Genomic DNA, 17,221 nt, shown 5'->3' on the forward strand with positions numbered 1-17,221 from the left:
GCCCAAACTTGGGCTTTAATAAAAAATTTCTTAGCTCTCAATTTTTTTGTGGCTTGATTGGGCTTAGTTAGGTGGCTCTTGCTTGGGGTCCTTCATAAAGTTGCAATCAGGTGGTGGTTGGGGCTGCAGTCACCTGGTGGGTCATCTTGGCTGAACACCTACCATGGCACACTCCTATGACCTAAACCCCAAAGATAAAGAGAATGAGAGATTTGACATCAGCCTACAAGGGATTTCAATAGTCCTTGGAGAATGGATGGCGGATGGAAGAGTGGTATTGCTATAACAGAACAAACGAAACTACAAACTAAGTGCCACAGTGTGGGAAACTATTGAGGGGCAAGTCACCCCACTGCAGAACCCAGTGTATCACTGTAGTGATACACTGGAGCTAGCTCATTCTGGTTAATGAGAGTGGATTTAAAAAAATTCAAGGCCGGGTGTGGTGGCTCATGACTGTAATCCCAGCGCTTGGGATTGGGTTGGGAGGATCACTTGAGCCCAGTTCGAGGCGGCAGTAAGCTATGATTGCACCACTGCACTCCAGCCTGGGCAACAGAGCAAGACTCTGTCTCTTAGAAAAGTTTTTTTTTTTTTTTTTTTTTTCCACTAATATCCTTGTATGGTGCAAACACTATATAATGCTGTGCTACTGCCCATTTTCTTTCCAGCAAGGAAAAGGCCCTCAATTTTCCAGACATTTCTTGAGTATCATACTTGTGCCAGGCCCTGGGAAACAGTGATCAGCAGGAGGGACAAAGAGCCCTCCTGCTGCAGTGTACAGGGGCTGAGGTGGTGATATTTGTCCAATAACCTCCCAAACACTTAATTAGAAATTGTGATAAGCCCAATGAAAGAAAAGTATATGAAACTTAATTGGGAAGGGGGTGGTTTAGGGAAGACTCGAAAGTGACAATGGAGCTATCAAGTTCAAGAAAGAGTTAGTTGGGGAGGGGGATGCAGGAAGAAGTGCACGCCTGGAGGCAGCAACAGCATGTGTCCCAGTAGTTCAGGGTGCGGGGCCCGGGCTGGTGAGAAAGGGCAATGGAGAAGGAAGCAGAGGAGACCGTGCAGACACTGCAAGTGCTAGAAACCCGATCCATGCTGGCTTCAGAGGGTGGAGGGCAGGTTCTTCTTGGCTTCCATAATAGCAATGTCCAGCGACCTACCGACTTCAGATTCAACGCAAACGCATCTGGGCCTGGTCTCTATCCCTCCCTCTCTCTTCTCTCAGCATCTTCCTTAGGCGGTTCCCCTCCTGGCATCCCAACAGCTGCAGCATCAGCAGGAGACAGTGAGCCTACTTCCACAGTCCTGGCGCAGGGATGGAGAAGATGTTTCGTGGGCTCCGATTGGCTCAGTGGCCTATCTTTGGAGCGAATCAGCGAGCGGAGAGGGATGAACTGCTCTGATTGGCCAGATCCAGTCACATGCCAACATGTGACGCGTGGAATCTACGCCAGCCGCAGCAGAGGGGTGGGGGTTGTGACCCGAGTTAGATCCCAGCGCAGAAGGGACGTGAGCCCAGCCGAGGTACCGCAGAAGAGGAATCAATTTTGGTATGCAGATAATCACTGCATGGGCCTTGCTCTTTGCGAAGAGGTGTGTCCCTGTAAAGTTGTCAGGCAAACGAAGTGTTTCAAACGACTCCATTTCACGAAGTCTCAACTAATTTATGATTCGTTAGTTGAGATGTTTGTATTCTTCCTTTCTAAAATAAGATGTTGGACTGTAAAGACTCTAGCTAGCTCTGCAACCTCTGATGAATGATTTCATGCCTCATTATTGTCAAAAATCCAAAGCAGAATTGGAGAGATGATGTGGTATAGGGATTAGGTAAGTGAAGACTGGTGCAAAGCCTCTTGGGTCGAAATTCTGTCCATTGCTTTGTCATTGGAAAAGTTATTTAACGTCATCGTCTCAGTTCCCACAACTATTAAAATGCAGAGGATAACAACACCTACATTATACTCTTGTGAGGATTAAATAAGTTACCGTTAATATATGTAAAGCACTTAAAAGAGGACCCATGTGTTTGCTATTATTATGTTATCCATACAATAGAGAGTAAACATTACCTAAGTTATAAAGAACTTAGGCAATGGATACCAAAAGCATTGTAATAATTTTATAATAAAAGAAAAATCTCACGCCAGTAACCGCAGCACGTTGGGAGGCGGAGGCAGTCGAATCACTTGAGGTCAGGAGTTTGAGAAGAGCCTGGCCAACATGGTGAAACCCTGTCTCTACTAAAAATACAAAAAATTAGCCGGGCGTGGTGGCGCACACCTGTTATCCCAGCTACTTGGGAGGCTGAGACAGGAGAATCGCTTGAACGCAGGAGACGAAGTTTGCAGTGAGCTGAGATCGCGCCAATGCACTCCATCCAGCCTGGACAACAGAGTGAAACTCGGTCTCAAAACAAAAAACAAACAAACCAAAAACATTTATAATAAATGTGTAATCATTTATTACACACCCAGAACTGTGCTACAAGCACTGTGTTGTCTTTTTTTTTTTTTTTTTTTTTTTTTTGAGATGGAGTCCTGCTCTGTCACCCAGGCTGGAGTGCAGTGGTGTGATCTCAGCTCACTGCAACCTCTGCCTCCAGGGTTCCAGCGATTCTCCTGCCTCAGCCTCCTGAGTAGCTGGGATTACAGGCACGCGCCGCCACACCCGGCTAATATTTTTTGTATTTTTAGTAGAGTGAGTTTCACCATGTTGGTCAGGCTGGTCTCAAACTCATGACCTCGTGATCCGCCTGCCTCAGCCTCGCGAAGTGGTGGAATTACAGGCGTGAACCACCGTGCCTGGCCGTGTTGTCTCATTTAATCCTCACAACAGTCTTGTGGAATGGGTGCTGCTGTCATGCTTGTTTTTCAGATAAGGAAACAAGCTCAGAGAGGTGAAATGACTTGTCCAAGGTTACAGGCCAAGGGAGGCTTGAACCCAGGTATTTGTAATTCCAAATGTCATACTCTTGTCCACACTCCTTGTAACCTGCCTGGGCTGTCACATTTGGTGTGGGACTCGCAGCTCTCCAGGGACCAGAACAGGCGCATCCCCGCCCACCGCCCCGCCCATCGTGCCAGCCCGACTCCACCCCTGTGGCTACGCCCACTGCCTCGCGCCTTCCCCATGGGTGGGCCACGCCCACAGCCCGCAGCCAGGTGCCTCCACTGTCCGGGCTCTAGCCCCGCCCCTCCCCCGCCCCGCTCCGCCCCCGCCCCGCCCACCGGCCTCGCAGTCGCCGCGGACGCCGATCTTGTGCATGGAGTCGCCATTTTGCTCTTAGAGACGCCGCCAGGAGACCCAGCGCTTTCTTCCTTCTGCAGCCGAGGCTGCGGCGGGGCCGGGGCTGGGGTCGGCGCCAGGTAGGCGGGCGGGAGCCAGTGGCGAGCGGCGGCGAGGGTTGGCTGGCTCCAGCATTGCGGGGCGCAGGTGCACGGGGCGGGGAGCCCGCGGCGCCGGCAGGCAGACGGGTCGGGGTCCCGGGGTGGTGGCTGCTTGGGGGCTCACGGGGGCGACCTCGCGCCCGCGGCTCTTCCATTTTTCTCTCTCTTCTTCCTCTTCCGTCAGGGGTCGGCTGGGGCCGGGCCGGGCGTCCAGTGTCTGGGCTCTCTCTGCTCCCTGAGGCGCCGCTGGGGAGTCGAACCCTGATGATGGGACCTGTGGTGAGCAGCTCTGAAAACAAGCCCAGACCCAGCCATTCTCCGTCCCTAACCTGACACGGAGCCCGTGATTTTAATTTACCTGATTTTGCTCGTCACGAATATATCTCTCACCCCCTAAAGGATGATTTTGTCCAACTCAGAACTCACCCCAGCAGAGATTGAGGGGGAACCGTGATGAAATTTTTAAGTATTCTGCTCGATAATTTTTCTCTTACTTTGATATTGGCTCCGTTTGGGTGTTGAGCTTTTGAAAGGGATATGAAAATGCGGAATGGGGCTTTGGGGCTTGAGGAGGTGTGATCTCTAGTGTTTAAAAAATTTAATTGCACAAATAGAAATGATTCACCCACATTATTGAACCCCACTAAAGCATACTCTTCTTGTCCATATTCCTTTCCTGCTGCCCTGGTGTGTACCATTATTACTCAGTTGTGATTTGAGCTCTTTCCACTTAAAGTCATTCATAGGTACTTTTGCGCAGTCATTTATTGAATTTCTATTCTGTGTTTTCCTTAATTACTTCGTTATGGAACCTTTACACAGGTCTGGTGTACTTGCTCTTTAAAAAGTCTTATGTTGGCTATCATCACTGAGCATATAGCTTTTTCCTTATTTTTTTAGGATAATTACCAGAAGTGGAAATACCAAATCAAACTTCTGTGTTCTTTCTTTGGCACTATTATATAAATTGTTTTCCAAACAAGGCATGTTTACAATAGACATTTTTCAAGATCTGGGTATTTGGCCGATTTTGCTCTCGGTATGCAGAATTCAGCGGAGTGCCAAGTCGTTTTCTGTGTGGGTTGAGAGAAAGGCTGTGCAGCCCAGTGTTGCATACGACTAACTACTACAAATCATGCTGAGACTGAGCTATTTCTGCTGCTTAGAGGGTTTGCAGCCTTGAGTAAGTTTCTTCATCTGGAAACCTAGCTTCCCCTGTCTAAAATGAGTCTCATTCTAGTACTTCCTTCACTGGGTTGTCATAAGCATTGTGAACACTCAGAAGATGTTAGGCATGAGTAAACATTCTGTTGGAGAGGTAAGCAGAGCCTGGGATCATAGAGGAGTGGAAGAGTAATTTGGTTTAGAATTTGCCCTTCAGGTTCTCATCAATATTGATATTAAAGACAGATTTTCTTGGAGTGAGGCACATCACTATTAAGCATACATAATAAGGTGTTTTGTTTTGTTTTGTTTTATGCAGAGTCTCGCTCTGTCATCCAGGCTGGAGTGCAGTGGTGCAATCTCAGCTCACTGCAACCTCTGCCTTCTGGGTTCAAGTGATTCTCCTGCCTCAGCATCCTGAGTAGCTGGGATTACAGGTGCGTGCCACCACGCCTGGCTAAGTTTTTGTATTTTTAGTAGAGACAGGGTTTCACCATGTTTGTCAGGTTGGTCTCAAACTCCTGACCTCGTGATCTGCCCACCTGGGCCTCCCCAAGTGCTGGGATTACGTGCATGAGCCACCATGCCCAGCCAATAAACATAATACGTTTTTATGCTTTTTTATTTTTTGAGACAGAGTCTTGCTCTGTTGCCCAGGCTGGAGTGCAGTAGCACGGTCTCCGCACACTGCAACCACCGCCTCCCGAGTTCAAGTGATTCTCCTGCCTCAGCCGCCTGAGTAGCTGGGGTTACAGGTGCATGCCACCACGCCCAGCTCATTTTTGTATTTTTTAGTAGGGGTTTCGCCATGTTGGCCAGGCTGGTCTTGAACCCCTGACCTCAGGTGATCCACCCACCTTGGCCTCCCAAAGTGCTGGGATTACAGGTGTGAGGCACTGCGCCTGGCCGGTTTTTATACGTTATGATGCCTTTTAGTTCATCTTTCAATTTCATTTGTTAGTCATTGTGACTTATTGAGGTCAGGCATTATTCAGCGATAGTTAGTTTAGCCTCTACTGTGTGGCAGCTGCACAGGGTATACAGCAGAGAATATCATGGTAAAAAAAAATCTCTGCGACCTGGACCTTAAATTCTGATGGGGAAAGCTTTTTACCAAGGTTATATCTCTGTTGTCTGAAAGGTAAAGGCTGAGGCCCAGCAAGGACAAGTGATGTCCACACAGCCTAGTAACTGGAAGGCAAACCCAACTCTTCACACTTCTACTTCAGCCATCTTTTTTTTTTTTTTTTTTTTTTTTTTTTTGAGACGGAGTCTCGCTCTGTCGCCCAGGCTGGAGTGCAGTGGCCGGATCTCAGCTCACTGCAAGCTCCACCTCCTGGGTTTACGCCATTCTCCTGCCTCAGCCTCCCGAGTAGCTGGGACTACAGGTGCCCGCCACCTCGCCCGGCTAGTTTTTTGTATTTTTTTTTAGTAGAGACGGGGTTTCACCGTGTTAGCCAGGATGGTCTCGATCTCCTGACCTCGTGATCCGCCCGTCTCGGCCTCCCAAAGTGCTGGGATTACAGGCTTGAGCCACCGCGCCCGGCCTTATACAGTAGATGCTTTAGAGGGAAGACAACATACTTCCATGTGAGTCTTCCTCATCTGAAATGTGGGTGAGTGGTTTTGAAATGACTGCTAGTCTGTCCAAAGGAAATGATCTCTCAGTGTGGCTTCTTCATTCATGAGACTTAACAGATTCTCAAATCTTATTCAGAAGAGGAGTGTGATTTGCTCTTTAAAAGGTGCTAAGATTCTCTGAAAACGGTGTGTTTTCATACATGTTATAAATAATTCTCACACATTCTAGAGTAAATTTAGAATAAACATAAAGCAGTTATAGCTCATGGGGAAAATAAGGGAATGTTCTCATTTCACACTAAAACCTTGTGCTAACAAGCCTCCTGCCAGTCCCATCTTGATGATTATCATGTTTTTGAGGATAGTCTTTATAACTCTTTTCTGGAAACTTGGTAAAGAACACAGCCTTCATTACCTACAGGAGAAAGGAGAACTAAAACTACAAACAGGCCTTATGGCCAGACGCGGTGGTTCACTCCTGTAATCCTAGCACTTTAGGAGGCCGAGGCGAGTGGATTACCTGAGGTCAGGAGTTTGAGACCAGCCTGACCAACATGGAGAAACCCTGTCTCTACTAAAAATACAAAATTAGATGGGCGTGGTGGCACATGCTACTCAGGAGGCTGAGGCAGGAGAACTGCTTCAACCAGGGAGGCGGAGGTTGTAGTGAGCCGCAATTGCGCCATTGCACTCTAGCCTGGGCAACAAGAATGAAACTCCATCTTAAAAAAAAAAAAGAAAAATAAACAGCCCTTATGTTTGAATAACTTGTGAAATGAATAGTCACAAAACATGGCTATGTTGATAGTCATTTCCAAATGGATGCTCCCCAGTCCACCCCACCGATGTCATTTTGAGGGTGGTCTTTGGTGAGGATTCTATATAGGAGCCTATATCTGAAGCCTAGAACATCAGAGACCATATGCAGGATGTTGCAGGCCATTTTAAACCATGAGAGATAAGGAAAGACTTCAGGAAATATCCTGGAAAAAATACACAAACGCAGGAGAGCTATCTTGAAATAATTTGCAGGCTGTCCTGTGGAAAAGGACTTTGATGTTTCCCATAAATCTCTAAGGAGAGGCTAAGAACCACTGGGCAGAAGCTACAGGGAGAGGAATCTCCGCATGTTCTTTTTTTTGTTTGTTTGGTTTTTTTTTTGAGACAGAGTCTTGCTCTGTCACCCAGGCTGGAGTGCAGTGGTGCAATCTCCGCTCACTGCAACCTCCACCTCCTGGGTTCAAGCAATTCACCTGCCTCAGCCTCCTGAGTAGCTGGGACTACAGGTGTGTGCCACCAGGCCTAGCTAATTTTTGCATTTTTAGTAGAAATGAGGTTTCACCATGTTGGCCAGACTGGTCTTGAACTTCTGACCAGGTAATCCGCCTGCCTCGCCCTCCCAAAGTGTTGGAATTATAGGCGTGAGCCACTGCGCCCGGCCACAGCATGTTCTAAGGAAGAATTCGGAATGATGGGCCCTCAGTGGATGTTGGCATCAGACCCTGGGGCTGTTCAAGCTTCTGTTGAGTGGTTCCTTGGTAGGATTCCTACAGATGGGCTTTGAACAAAAGATTTAGGAGGAATGGGCTGAACTACCTCTAAGATCTCTTCCTACCTCTAAAATGCTTTCATTCTAAGTATTCCGACTCCTATCAGGAATCCTGCTGTACTTTAAGGAGCTTCTTATTTGAAGGTTGGGGGGTGTAAAAAAATGCCCCTCCCCCCATGTCTATTATTGTACTTACATGGTAGATAATCAAGATATTAGAAGTCAGTTCATAGATAGCATGTCCGATATGCAGGGCACTGTGTTAAGTGCCTGGCAGAAATTTTACAGTCACCTGTGGGGTCAGTTTTCAGTTTTTTGGATTGCAGAACTGAGGCTAAGAAATTTCGAGTATCAGATGACTTATGCAAGTCCTCACTGTGAGTTTAGGGGAAGTAGTTCAAGATGCAAACTTGAGTTTGACTCCAAATCCTGTATTTACAACTGCAGGAAGATTAGTTTGTTTTTGTTTCCTTTCATGGACCTGTAACACCCTATTATTTATTTATTTATTTATTTGAGACCAGGTCTCACTCCCATCTTCCAGGCAGGAGTGCAGTAAAGTGGTGCAATCATGGCTCGTGGCAGCCCTGACCACCTGGGCTTAAGTGATCTTCCCGCCTCATTTTTTGATTTTTTTATAGAGATTAGGTCTCACTATGTAGCCAAGGCTGGTCTCACACTCTTGGGCTCAAGCAATCAGCCCACCTTGGCCTCACAAAGTGCTGGGATTAGCAGCGTGAGTTGCTGTGCCTGGCCATACCTTTTGTTCTTTTTTTTTTTTTTTTTTTTTTTTTTTGAGACGGAGTCTTACTCTGTCGCCCAGGCTGGAGTGCAGTGGCCAGATCTCAGCTCACTGCAAGCTCCGCCTCCCGGGTTTACACCATTCTCCTGCCTCAGCCTCCCGAGTAGCTGGGACTACAGGCGCCCACCACCTCGCCCGGCTAGTTTTTTGTATTTTTTAGTAGAGACGGGGTTTCACTGGGTTAGCCAGGATGGTCTCGATCTCCTGACCTCGTGATCCGCCCGTCTCGGCCTCCCAAAGTGCTGGGATTACAGGCTTGAGCCACCGCGCCCGGCCACCTTTTGTTCTTAAACACAGATGTTGATTGGTTGAGAGATGGCTTTAGAAGTATTTAAGATCCCTTCCAGAATGTTGATGATTAAACGTATTATTTCTTTCATTTATACCAGCCACTCTGCTAGTAGCCTTTGCAGATGCTACATTGTCCTGTAAAAGGCGTTAGCAAACTTTTTCTGTAAAGGACCAGATAATAAATATTTCAGGCTTTGTGAGGCATACTCAGTGCTATTGTTGTTATCTAGAGACAATTTGTAAACAAATGAGTGTGGCTGTGTTACAGCCTGTGTTACAGAAATATGCTTTTGAGGGACCTGATTTGGCCTGTAGGCTGTAATTTGCTGATCTCTGCCCCAAAGCCACTTCCATGGTAGATACCACTGTCTACCTTAGTCACTTTAGGGCTTTGGTTAGTTGTGTATACATTTCTGTTTATAAGCCATAGGCAAATTTAAGGTAAATTGCATTGTAGTCTGCCATATTTCCCATTGCAGATTCCTGGGTTTTGCCAGCTGGAATGCCTCTGCAGGAAGTGCTAGTGGGACTGTGCAAAATAGGTCTCTATTATAATTTCTTCTTGTGTTTTGTTGTTGTTGTTGTTTGTTTTGGATACTGGGTCTCAGTCTGTCCCCCAGGCTGGAGTGCAGTGGTGTGAACACAGCTCACAGCTTTGGCCTCCAGGGCTCAAGTCATACTCCCACTTCAGCCTCCCAAGTAGGTGAGATAATAGGCATGCACTACCATGCTTGGCTAGTTTTAAAATGTTTTGTAGAGGTGGTAATGTCTCACCACATTACCCAGGCCGGTCGCAAACTCTTGGGCTCAAGTTATCCTCTGGCCTCGGCCTCCCAAAGTGCTGGGGATACAGGCATGAGCCACTGTGCCTGGCCAAGTCTGTATCTTCTAACCCAGATTGCCAAAATAGACTGGTTGGTGAAAAAGCAAATTATAGATACAGTTACACAATGACATCGTTTTGTGTTTGAAACATTATATGTATATATACACACACACACACACACACACACGTGTATATATATATTTTTTAAATTTTTCTTTTTTTTTTTTTTTTTTTTTTGAGACGGAGTCTCGCTCTCTCTCCCAGGCTGGAGTGCAGTGGCGCGATCTCCACTTACTGCAAGCTCCGCCTCCCGGGTTCACGCCATTCTCCTGCCTCAGCCTCCCGTGTGGCTGGGACTACAGGCGCCCGCTACCGCGCCCGGCTAATTTTTGTATTTTTAGTAGAGACGGGGTTTCACCGTGTTAGTCAGGATGGTCTCGATCTCCTGACCTCGTGATCCGCCCATCTCGGCCTCCCAAAGTGCTGGGATTACAGGCGTCAGCCACCGCGCCCGGCCTAAAATTTTTCTTTTAAAAAAATAATTTTTCTTTTTATTTGAGACAGAGTCTTACTCTGTGGCGCAGGCTGGAGTGCAATGGCGCAATCTTGGCTCACTGCAACTTCTGCCTCCCAGGTTCAATCAATTCTCCTGCCTCAGCCTCCCAAGTAGCTGGGACTACAGGCACGCGCCACCATACCCAGCTAATTTTTTGTATTTTTAGTGGAGACAGGGTTTCGCCATGTTGGCCAGGCTGGTCTCGAACTCCTGACCTCAGGTGATCCACCCACTTCGGCCTCCCAAAGTGCTGGGATTACAGGTGTGAGCCACTGTGCCTGGCCTTTTTTTATTTTTTAGATGGAGTTTTGCTCTCATTGCCCAGGCTGGAGTGCAATGGCGTGACCTTGGCTCACTGCAACCTCTGCTTCCTGGGTTCAAGCGATTCTCCTGCCTCAGCCTCACAAGTAGCTGGGATTACAGGCATGTACCACCATGCCTGGCTTATTTATTTATTTATTTATTGTATTTTTAGTAGAGATGGGGTTTTGCCATGTTGGTCAGGCTGGTCTCGAACTCCTGGCCTCAAGTGATTTGCCTGCCTTGGCCTCCCAAAGTGCTAGGATTACAGGCATGAGCCACTGCACCTGGCCTTTTTTTTTTTTTATATATGGAGTTTTGCCCTCTTCACCCAGGCTGGAGTGAAATGGTGCAATCTCTGCTCACTGCAACCTCTGCCTCCTGGATTCAAGTGATTCTCCTGCCTCAGCCTCGTGAGTAGCTGGGATTACAGGCAGGTACCCCCATGCCTGGTTTATTTTTATTTTTATTTTTTGTATTTTTAGTAGAGATGGAGTTTCGCCATGTTAGTCAGGCTGGTCTCGAACTCCTGGCCTCAAGTGGTCTGCCGCCTTGACCTCCCAAAGTGCTAGGATTACAGGCATGAGCCGCTGCGCCCAGCCATATATCTTTTTTACAGAGGTCACATGTATAAATGCATAGAAAAGGTCTGATGTCCCTACCAAACTGATAAGAACCCTCACTTCTGGGGAGGACCCGGCATCGAGGCTGGTGACTTTATCCTTAACTATCATGTTTCAGGTTTTTTTGGGGGAATGGAGTCTCGCTCTGTCATGCAGGCTGGAGTGCAATGGTGCAATCTCGGCTCACTTCAACCTCTGCCTCCTGAGTTCAAGCGATTCTCAAGCCTCAGCCCCCAGAGTAGCTGGGACTACAGGCATCTGCCACCATGCCTAGCTCATTTTTGTATTTTCAGTAGAGACAGGTTTCATCCTATTGGCCAGGCTGTTCTCGAACTCCTGATCTTGTGATCTGCCTGCCTTGGCCTCCCAAAGTGCTGGGATTACAGATGTGAGCCACCGCGCCCGGCCATGTTTCAGGTGTTTATAGGGAGCATGTGTTTGTGTTTTACTTGTATAATTAACATTTGAGAATAATGAGGCCGGGCGTGGTGGCTCACGCCTGTAATCAATCCCAGCACTTTGGGAGCCTGAGGCGGGCAGATCACGAGGTCAGGAGATCGAGACCATCCTGACTAACATGGTGAAAGCCTGTCTCTACTAAAAATACAAAAAAATTAGCCAGGCATGGTGGGGGGCGCCTGTAGTCCCACCTACTCGGGAGGCTGAGGCAGGAGAATGGCGTGAACCTGGGAGGCAGAGCTTGCAGTGAGCCGAGATCACGCCACTGCACTCCAGCCTGGGTGACAGAACAAGACTCTGTCTCAAAAAAATAATAATAATAATAATGAAAAAGATTAGCTTAGTTTCAGCTCATTGATGATCTCCACCAGCCTTCCCAGAGGTCCCAGGTGAACATACAACTGTGGAAATGCAGTGGGCTTGCTGAGAAAGGGCCCCCCTGCCCACAGCCTGCTGGGTTGTTGCTGTTCCTCCCATCTAGCACCTCCATTACGTGATGAGGACACTCAGCCCTGATGACTTCTTTTTTGATTTTTGAGACAGAGTCTTGCTCTGTTGCCAGGCTGGAGTGCAGTGGCACGATCTCAGCTCACTGCAACCTGTGCCTCCCAGGTTCACATCATTCTCCTGCCTCAGCCTCCCAAGTAGCTGGGACTGCAGGTGCGTGCCACCACGCCTGGCTATTTTTTGTATTTTTTTTTTTTTTTTTTTTTTTGAGACGGAGTCTCGCACTGTGTCACTCAGGCTGGAGTGCAGTGGTGCGATCTCGGCTCACTGCAAGCTCCGCCTCCCAGGTTCACGCCATTCTCCTGCCTCAGCCTCCGAGTAGCTGGGACTACAGGCGCCCGCCACCACGCCCGGCTAGTTTTTTGTATTTTTAGTAGAGACGGGGTTTCACCATGTTAGCCAGGATGATCTTGATCTCCTGACCTCGTGATCCACCCGCCTCGGCCTCCCAAAGTGCTGGGATTACAGGCTTGAGCCACCGCGCCCGGCCATATTTTTTGTTTTTTTAGTAGAGACGGGGTTTCACCATGTTAGCCAGGGTGGTCTCAATCTCTTGATCTTGTGATCCACCTGCCTTGGCTTCCCAAAGTGCTAGGATTACAGGCATGGGCCACTGCACCTGGTCAGCAGTGATGACTTCTAAGCCAGGGACCTTTTTATTTGTGGCCCACTGCCTGTCATTTGGGTGGTCACTTAAGTGTCCTTCAAGGTGATTATCTAGTCAGCCCGTGTTCCACTTGAGGAAAATGAAGATGAGACGTCAGTTTTAGACATGACACAGGGCAGCTGAAAGGCCAGGAAAGGTTTTATGGTAAACAAGGATTACAGGAAAAGCTGGGAGTAGATGGGTCATTTATTCTTTGTTTAAGGATTAATCAGTCCTTGTTCTCGCTAATGGCTCTGCCATTTTTCTGTGTGTTAATCCAGGAGGAATTTTGTTATCAGAGAATAAAAGGAGGTTGTCCATAATTGACTTTAAGCAGCAATCAGTAAAACATTGAGCTCTTCAGCTCCGCCTTTCTTGTAAGTTTATCATTTCTTCTCAGTGCTTGTGAACATCACGTGATAATGTATTTCCATAAATTTGGGACCCTGAAATCCAAGTGAACTTTCTGTTTGTCCATATATATCTAATATTTTAAAAATACTATTAGGATAGAAACTGATTTCCTTCAGCTGAAGTCATTTCCTTTAAAAAAAGTTCATTCAGGTGTATTTCATATCATATGGCAGTTTTTAATATGTGTTATATCCTTCTAGGCTCTGGAAATTGGAAAACCAAGAAGGTTTTGATGTTTTGTGTGACGCCACCTGAATTAGAAACCAAGATGAACATAACCAAAGGTGGTCTGGTGTTGTTTTCAGCAAACTCAAATTCTTCATGTATGGAGCTCTCAAAGAAAATTGCAGAGTGAGTTATAATTGTACCATTAAAATCTATATTCATTATGTAATGCTTTAAATTTGATAATCAGATTAGCGGTGATTGTTAAACTTGAAAGCAGGTATTTTATAATTATATGTGTATCTTCTTTTTCATCATGCAAGATGTTCATGTAACATGTCTCATCTGTATATATTAAGGGCTATTCTTTTTATAAACTATCCCATCTCCCTACATATTCTTTCAGCAGACATTTATTGAGTGCCTCATAAGTGCCAGGAATTGTGTTAGGTGCTATATATATATAAAATTATTTGAGTATAAAGCACATTGGGGCCGGGCGCGTTGGCTCACGCCTGTAATCCCAGCACTTTGGGAGGCCAAGGCAGGTGGATCACGAGGTCAGGAGATTGAGACCATCCTGGTTAACATGGTGAAACCCCACGTCTACTAAAAATACAAAAAATTGGCTGGGCGTGGTGGCACACACCTGTAGTCCCAGCTATTTGGGAGGCTGAGGCAGGAGAATAGCTTGAATGTGGAAGGCTGGCAGTGAGCTGAGATTGCACCACTGCACTCAGCCTGGGCAACAGAGTGAGACTCCGTCTCAAAAAAAAAAAAAAAAAAATTGACATGTATATTATATGAAATAACTTATAGCTTATAGTTTAGCATAATTTTAGATATTTATTAAACAAATATTGTACCCCTACTGTGTACTAGACCTTGATCTAGATATTGGGGATTATCAGTGAATCAAGATCCATCCTTTTTATGAAATTGACATTTTAGTAGGAAGCCAAACAGAAATCAAGTCAACAAAACAAACAAGGTAATTGCAGATGAAGATCAATGCTATGAAGAAAACTGTGTGAAACGAATGATGGGGCAGGTTGTTCTGCTTTAGCATGTGTGCTGAAGTGCCTTTAAACTGAGGGGATGGTATGTGAGTTGAGAAACCTGAATGAGCCACCAAGTGAAGATCTGGAGGCAGAGCCCCCCAAGCAGAGGGGACGGAAGATTCCAAGGCCCTGCAGCTTGCAGGAGGGGTCCTTGGTGTGTCTCAGGAACATGGGCTGGAGTGCAGAGTGTCCAAGGAAGATGGCTGGTGAGGCAGGCAGAGAGGGACTTCATAGTCCTTCCTGGGAAAACGTGGGGTTGGGGTGAGGGGCTAGGTAATGGATTGACGTAACAATTTAATATTGACTTTAAATTTTATAAGAAGAATAACTTTATTTTATTTTACTCATCAATTTACACATCTCCTTAAATAGTAAAGATACTGGGTTTCTTCTATTACTTTTTCAGCTTTTTCCCCCTTTCTCTTCTCTAGGCGGCTGGGGGTGGAGATGGGCAAAGTGCAGGTTTACCAGGAACCTAACAGAGGTGAGCAATCTTGGGCATGTGGAACATTGACCTTTTCATGGAATGTGGCGTATTGGCTCAGTCCTTCATCCTTTACTATTGAAACAATTTGATTCAGTTGTACATTTCCATTAGCAAGAAGTCAGGCAGCAAGGTAGAACAGAGTGGTTTTTTAGCTCTCACTAATACCAGCTAGATATGTAACCCTGGTGCAAGTCATTTCTGGGGCTTGAACTCCATTTCTGAAACTTCATTCAGTAAAAGCTGCAGACATATTTGAACCAGCTGGTCAACTGAATGAATATGAGCTCAACCGTTGCTTAAATTTATGTCACCTTAGGCAAGACGAATAAATCCTGTCACCTTAGTCAGGATGAGTAAATCCTGTGTGATCGCGGTTTTAGTTAGTTATTCTTTACCGGCACCTAAGTTGCCTTAGGTTAGACTTCATAAAATATTGTTAAGAAATACTTTTTGCTAATTGATACATGTCATTACATATTATCCCAAGTTGTAAAAAAAAGTGTTATTTAATCTTTGTAGGGCCGGGTGTGGTGGCTCACACCTCTAATCCCAGCAGTTTGGGAGGCCGAGGCAGGCAGATTCCTCGAGCTCAGGAGTTTGAGACCAGCCTGGGCAACATGGCAAAACACTGTCTCTACTAAAAATACAAAAATTAGCCGGGAGTGGTGGTTTGCACTTGTAGTCCCAGCTACTAGGGAGGCTGAGGTGGTAGGAGCGCTTGAGCCCAGAAGGTAGAGGCTGCAGTGAGCCATGATCACACCACTGCACTCCAGCCTGGGTGACAAAGTGAGACCCTGTCTCAAAAATAAATAAATAAACAAAAAGTAATCATTGTAATTTCTTTAGCAATGGTGAATATTTGATATTATTTTAGGCCAGGTGCGGTGGCTCATGCCTGTAATCCCAGCACTTTGAGACGCCGAGGTGGGTGGATCACCTGAGATCAGGAGTTCGTAGACCAGCCTGGCCAACACGGTGAAACCCTGTCTCTACTAAAAAGACAAAAATCGGCCAGGCATGGTGGCAAACGCCTGTAATCCCAGCTACTTGGGAGGCTGAGGCAAGAGATTCGCTTGAGCTCAGGAGGTGGAGGTTGCAGTGAGCCAAGATTGCGCCATTGCACTCCAGCCTGGGGGACAAGAGCGAGACTTTGTCTCAAAAAAAAAAAGAAAAAAATTATTTTAGCAGGAGCATTGGACGGCTTGCATGGACTTCAGAGTTACACACCTTATCCTTGACAAGTTATTTAACCTTTCTAAACTATGAATTAACTGTAAATTAGGGCTGTTTTGAGGATTAAGTGGGATAACTTGTGTGCCTAATAGTTTTTGGCACACAGTAGATGATCAATAAATACTTATTCCTGTTCCTTTTCCACTAGAAGATTTAAAGTATGTGTGTGTATATATATATATATATATATATATATTTTTTTTTTTTTTTTTTTTTTTTTTTGGTAGAGTAAGGGTCTCATTTTGTTGCCCAGGCTCATCTCAAACTCTTGGGCAAAAGCAATTCTCCCATTTCAGCCTCCCAAACTGCTAGGATTACAGGTGTGAGCCACCAGGCCTGGCCCCACTACAGGATTTTATCAAATACTTATATATTTTAAAGCCTACAGGAGGCTTTGATAAAAAGGCAGAAGTTTTGCTGTTCCCATGTTTATCTCCATTACTGCCTCTTTCCTGTCTCCCAAGATCCCTGTGTGGCATCAGTAGGGAAAAAGTATAATTAAACTCTGTAAGGAGAGTTTGGAGAAGATTCTTCCCCTAGAGGGAATTGAATAATGTTCTTTGTCTGGAACATCTTTGTCTGGAGGGAAGGTGAAAGGGAGAGGCAGTGGCATAAGACTCCAGGAGGTTGGTCCACTCTCCAGGTTTCTAAATAAAGGGAGGGAAAATACTTGGTGTTTATTGGGAAGGAAGGAAGTAATGAAGTAATATTTGTGGATTTCTTACTGTTACCAGATACTGAAAAACTGAGTTCAGGGATTGACATTAGGTACAAGGTCCAGTTTGAATCCAGATCTCCCTGACTCTAAAGCTCATTTTCTTTTCTTTTCTTGTTTTTTTTTTTTTTTTGAGGCAGGGTCTTTTGTGTCACTTAGGCTGGAGTGCGGTGGCATGATCAGGGCTCACTGCAGCCTCTGCCTCCTGGGCTCAAGTGCTCCTCCCATCTTAGCCTCCTCAGTAGCTGGTACTACAGGTGGGCACTGTGCTGCCAGGCTAATTTTTTTTTTTTTTTTTTTTTAAATGGAGTCTTGCTGTGTCACCCAGGCTGGAGTGCAGTGGGGCAGTCTCGGCTCACTGCCACCTCCATCTCCCAGGTTTGAGTGATTCTCCTGCCTCAGCCTCCCAAGTAGGTGGGCTTACAGTTGTGTGCCACCACGCCCAAC

At 46.2% G+C, this 17,221-nt stretch overlaps 1 protein-coding gene across 16 annotated transcripts in view; it reads left to right on the top strand.

The window, feature by feature from the left end:
- Positions 1–3,243: 3,243 nt before the first annotated feature.
- Positions 3,244–17,221, top strand: part of PRPSAP2 (phosphoribosyl pyrophosphate synthetase associated protein 2) — a 78,542-nt gene continuing 64,564 nt past the window's right edge. The window contains exons 1-6 of one of the 16 annotated variants that reach the window (XM_077970493.1): positions 3,244–3,374; positions 3,580–3,674; positions 4,879–4,996; positions 12,981–13,076; positions 13,314–13,464; positions 14,771–14,823. In XM_077970493.1, coding sequence (XP_077826619.1) covers positions 13,346–13,464; positions 14,771–14,823 — 172 coding nt within the window. In that variant the 5' untranslated portion in view covers positions 3,244–3,374; positions 3,580–3,674; positions 4,879–4,996; positions 12,981–13,076; positions 13,314–13,345. Of the gene's footprint in view, positions 3,375–3,579; positions 3,675–4,878; positions 4,997–9,390; positions 9,486–12,980; positions 13,077–13,313; positions 13,465–14,745; positions 14,824–17,221 lie in introns of all 16 variants that reach the window. The other 15 variants (XM_077970500.1, XM_077970494.1, XM_077970502.1 and 12 more) reach the window with 15 other exon arrangements.

This window comes from Macaca mulatta, chromosome 16, assembly GCF_049350105.2.
Source record: "Macaca mulatta isolate MMU2019108-1 chromosome 16, T2T-MMU8v2.0, whole genome shotgun sequence".
NCBI lineage: Eukaryota > Metazoa > Chordata > Mammalia > Primates > Cercopithecidae > Macaca > Macaca mulatta.